Genomic DNA, 5198 nt, shown 5'->3' with positions numbered 1-5198 from the left:
AAAAGATTTATATAGTGATATTGTATTTATACGAAATACATATATCTCTCATTTTTTATTTTTATTTTTATTTTTATTTTTATTTTTTATTTTTATTTTTATTTTTTATTTTTATATGTATATATAATGCAATAATTTTTTTAAATAAGTATGAGAACTTATAAAAACACCATAAATTATGACATGAAAAAAAAAAAAAAAGAAGAAAAGAAATGAAATGAAATGAAAAAGAAGAATAAATAAAAATAAAAATATATATTTATTTATTTCTCTATTTATTCATCTATATATGTATATATACAAGCAATTCATTCATATGATGCGTGCTTAAGAAAAAAGGTGTTCTTTTTTTTATTAAATAATATTTACATTAACACATATATAATATTATGTGTGCTAATAAAGAAAAAAAAAAAAAAAAAAAAATCCAATATATATTCAATAAATTCATATATATTAATATATAATATATATGAATAATTATTTATTTCTTTTTATTTTCTTCTATATTTTTCTTTACAAAATAAATATATAATCATTTATATACATAAATACAATAATAAAAAGGAAAATATATGTTATAATAAATAATACAAATTATTAGATACATCTGTATTATATGCATAAATGTTTCATTTTATTAATGATTTATATTATATTATATTATATATATATATATATATATATATAAGACTATACTTTATTCAATATCGTCGATATTAAGAAATTTCTTTTCTGTGTGTATTTTATATTCAGGATTATACTGAACTATCAAACATGTCATATTATCACAACCTATACCATCATTTTCTTTATAATTATTAGATAAACATTCGTCACATAATTCTTCACAAATTTGTGATAATTTATTAAACTTTTCATATTTCTTTCTTTCAATAACAGGTGGAGCATCATATTTATCTTCATCTCTTTCTAAATCTAAATCTTCTTCCGTCTCACTTTTTTCCTGCATGTTTATATTATCCATATTGTTTTCGTTTAATAAATTTTCATTTTTTTGGAAATCATTATTTGATATATTTAAAATATTTTCTTGTTCATTATTCATATTATTTTGATCTTCACTTTTTAATTTTTCATTTTGATCTGAATTATTATTAGTTTTCATATGTTCACTATTTTCTGTATTATCCAAAGAATTATTTGGATCATCTGGAATTTCCTCAAATTTTTCAAGTCTAGTTTTTACAAAACCGACAACATCTTGACCATCTTTACAATCCCATATACCATCACATGCAAGAAACAAAAATTCATCTTCTGGTGTTAAAGTAACACATGTGATTTCTGGGAAGGCTGATATTTTTTGATCTTTCTGTGGTAAAAATGGATCTCTTTTATAATGTAAATCTCCAATAGCTCTAGTCAAATTTAAATTTCCATCAACCCTACCATTAGCTATATATCCACCCGCCTTTTTAATACGAGCTTCTTCTGTTTGTAAATGTGGTTTATGATCAGTAGACATACCTAAAGAATTTCCGTTGAAACATACAATAGCTCTAGAATCTCCAGCATTAGCTACAATTAAATATCCTTTTAATATAACAGCTACTAATGCAGTTGATCCACAACTATATGCTATATTATCTTCATAATCATTTGAATAATAATTTTCAAATAATCTTAATTCTTCGGAAGAATAAACACCATTACAATCATCTTCTCCTGTTTCTTCATCATTATTATTATGATCATCATCTTCATCTTCTTCATGTATATCATTATTTATATTATTATCAATAACATTAGCTGAGGCTTCATCATATGCTAATCTTTCTATATCTGCATTATTTACTTCATCTCCATTATTCCTATTTTGTATAATTCCGTCTTGTTCATATCCTTGTAATGAACCATTATTATGAATATCATCATTTGTATAAGAATTTATATTTCCATTTGTATTTTCATTATTTAATAAATTATTACTTTGAAAATGATCTATCATATTATTTATTCCTTGTTCAATTTCTCCATTCTTTTCTTGTTCTTCCATAGATTTTAAATTATCATAAGTTAATTCAGATTTTACACCATCAATTGGTTCATTCATATATGTTTCCATATTTCTCATTTTGTCCTCCTCTTTTATATCATTCTGTGTGTTTCCTTTCTCATCATTACATATATCTTTCTTCAACCTTTTAATATTATTTGTTTCGTTATTTTCTTCATTATTAAGATAATCACTTACAGTCCCTTCATTATTATTACAATGATGTGCATAAGCAGTACTAAACATTGAAGGATCGTTACTACTACTATTATTATTATTATTGTTGTTGTTGTTGTTATCATTATTGTTATCTATTAATATATTATTTGTTTTTATATCATTTAAATTTAATAATCCTTTCTCATCAATTGATTCACCCATTGCTCCCTCTATTAATGCCTTATTATAAGATGACATACCATTTACTTGCTTATTTTGCTCACTATTTTCTTCACAATTATTATTTTCCTTTTTCATATGTTCATTTTTTTCAACAAGATAATTATTTTTCTTGTCTTCATCTTTCATATCATTTGTCGAAGTAGTTGCAGTTAAAATATCTGATGATGCATCATCTTTTTTAAGCATATCATTACTACTATTATTATTATCACCTAAATTTTCAATATCATCATAATTCTTCCTATCTTGATTATCACCTAAATTTAAATTAGATGAATCATAATTTTCATCGCTTCTTAAAATATTCTCTCCATTAGTACCATACAAATTAGGAGATATATTATTATTATTATTATTATTATTACTATTATTGTTATCATTACCATCTTCATATAACTGATTATGTTCTTGTTGTTCTTGATTTAAAGATGATGTACCACTACCATCAGTATTTCCTTCTTCTACTGGACTACCATCCTTGTTATAAACAACTTGTAAACACCTCTTTCCATCTTTTTCTATAGCTTTAATACTAATATTTTTAGATATTATATCATTTAATATAGAGTATATATAATTCTCTCTTGTATCAGATTCTTCTTCATTTTCTTGTGTAGGTACACTATATTTCTTTAATTTCTCCTGATTTTCTGATAATAACATTTCTTCATCTAATTTTAAAAATGTTTTTTCAAGAGTTAATTTTATTAATTTTAATTTATAATTTTCAGATCTTTTCATATTCTTTTTTATCATTTCTTCATTAGCTTCTTTTAAACATCTTATAAATATGCGACGGAAATTATAAGATATCCATTTAGACACATTTGGACCACCATGTCCATCAAAAACACCATATATAGAAACATCTTCTTCAATTTCATTGAACTTTAAATTATTATAACATATATGTGCATCTTCCATATTCTTTCTCCATCCTTGCATGCACGATAAACCATACCTACTAGGATCTAATTCTAAATTACCTCCATCTAAAGATTCCTTATTTGTTTTTGGTGATGATAAATATGCACCCATCTTCAAAAAAAAAAAAATAATAAAATAAAATAATTAAAAATTAATAAATAAATAAATATATATATATATATATATATTATACAAAAATTATACAATAATGTATATATGCATATACAAGAATATCATAAAATAGTATACAATTTTAATGAATAATATACATTAAGAAATATATTTATATTTAGATAATAAAAAAAAAAATTTCAAATATAACAACATATTAGTAGCTATGAATATTTAATCTATATTTACAACCAATATACTTTAACATTTTTTATAATGAATACATTATTTTTAATAATGCACTATTTATTTATATACATAAAAATATGTACAGTAATAATAATAATAATAATAATAATAATAAAAAAAAAAAAAAAAAAACATTATTTATTTTAAAATACTCTTTACATATATATATATCACTCATAACTTATATATGCATAATATTAGTTTAAATTATAGTTTCGTTTGAAAACTTTTGTTATATAAACTATATATATATATATATATATAAATATATTCTTATTATCTTATTTTATATCATATTATTACATTATCATTTTTATATTATTTTTTTTTTCTTTCTTACTTCTTAATTACCTTTAAATCTTTATTTATGTAACATTTATTTTTTATTCTCTGAAAAAATTAAATAATTTAATGAATAATCTTTTTTTCTTTTCTTTGTATAATATATATATAAAATATATTTATATATTTTGAAAAAAAAAAAAAAAATAATATATTATTTATAGAAAATTATTATTATATTCATTTAAATAAATTGTATATATATATATATATATTGTATATATAATATTATATATATATTAACTTTTGGATAGAAAAAAAAAAAAAAAAAAAAAAAAAAGTAAAAAAAAGGAATGAAAGGTTCGAAGCTCAAATAAAAAAATAATTACAAATATTAATATATTAATATTTATATATATGTAATGAGAAAAAAAAAAAATGTTATATAATTTATTTATTTATATATAATATAAATTTGATGGTATACATATAAATATATAAAAAAATATTATTATAAAATTATATATTTATATATTAATAGGAAAAATATATAAAAATATTGGAATAATTAAAATATACATAGTATTTTTATTAAAATGTATTTTTTTTTTTTTTCTTTTTTTTTAATTATGTGAAATATTCATGATATTTTTAATGCTTAAAAACAAAAATAAAAAATAAAAAAAAATAAAATAAAATAAATAATAAAATAAAAAAAAAAATAATAAAATAATAAAAAAAAATATATATATAAATAACAAATAATAATCAAAATATAAATATAAACATAAATAAAAATATTATATTTTATAATATAAATTAATTATATACAAAAAATATATTATATATATAATAATATATGTTATGTATATATAAAAATATAATAATATATTTTTATTTATGTGTTATTTTTAAAATATATGCATTACGCAACAAAAATATATTATAAATAATATATTATAATATATATATATATAAATAAAATTACACTTCAAATTTATTTATACTTCCTTTTTCTTTTTGTAAGGTTTATTTTATTATATTTATATGTATTAGGTATTATATATTTAAATATATTTATTTCTTTTTAATAATATTTTTTGCACAATTTTGTATGTATTTAATAATTTTTTTCTTTTTTTTTTAAATAATGAATTTTCCATTCCTTTCTTTTTTTTTTTTTTTTTTTTTTTTTTTTTTTTTTTTT

At 18.5% G+C, this 5198-nt stretch overlaps 1 protein-coding gene across 1 annotated transcript; it reads right to left on the bottom strand.

Annotated features, from left to right (window-relative positions):
* Nucleotides 1-700: 700 nt before the first annotated feature.
* Nucleotides 701-3460, bottom strand: PRSY57_1136900 (protein phosphatase 2C; the record flags this gene model as incomplete). Its single annotated transcript, XM_012908331.2, has 1 exon — nt 701-3460. One exon carries the CDS (start codon nt 3458-3460, stop codon nt 701-703), a length of 2760 nt encoding a protein of 919 aa, XP_012763785.2.
* Between the last annotated feature and the right edge of the window lie 1738 nt (nt 3461-5198).

Source organism: Plasmodium reichenowi, chromosome 11, assembly GCF_001601855.1.
Source record: "Plasmodium reichenowi strain SY57 chromosome 11, whole genome shotgun sequence".
Classification (NCBI taxonomy): domain Eukaryota; phylum Apicomplexa; class Aconoidasida; order Haemosporida; family Plasmodiidae; genus Plasmodium; species Plasmodium reichenowi.
Note: the sequence above shows the minus strand (reverse complement) of the source record. Positions and strands in the feature narration are given on the sequence as shown.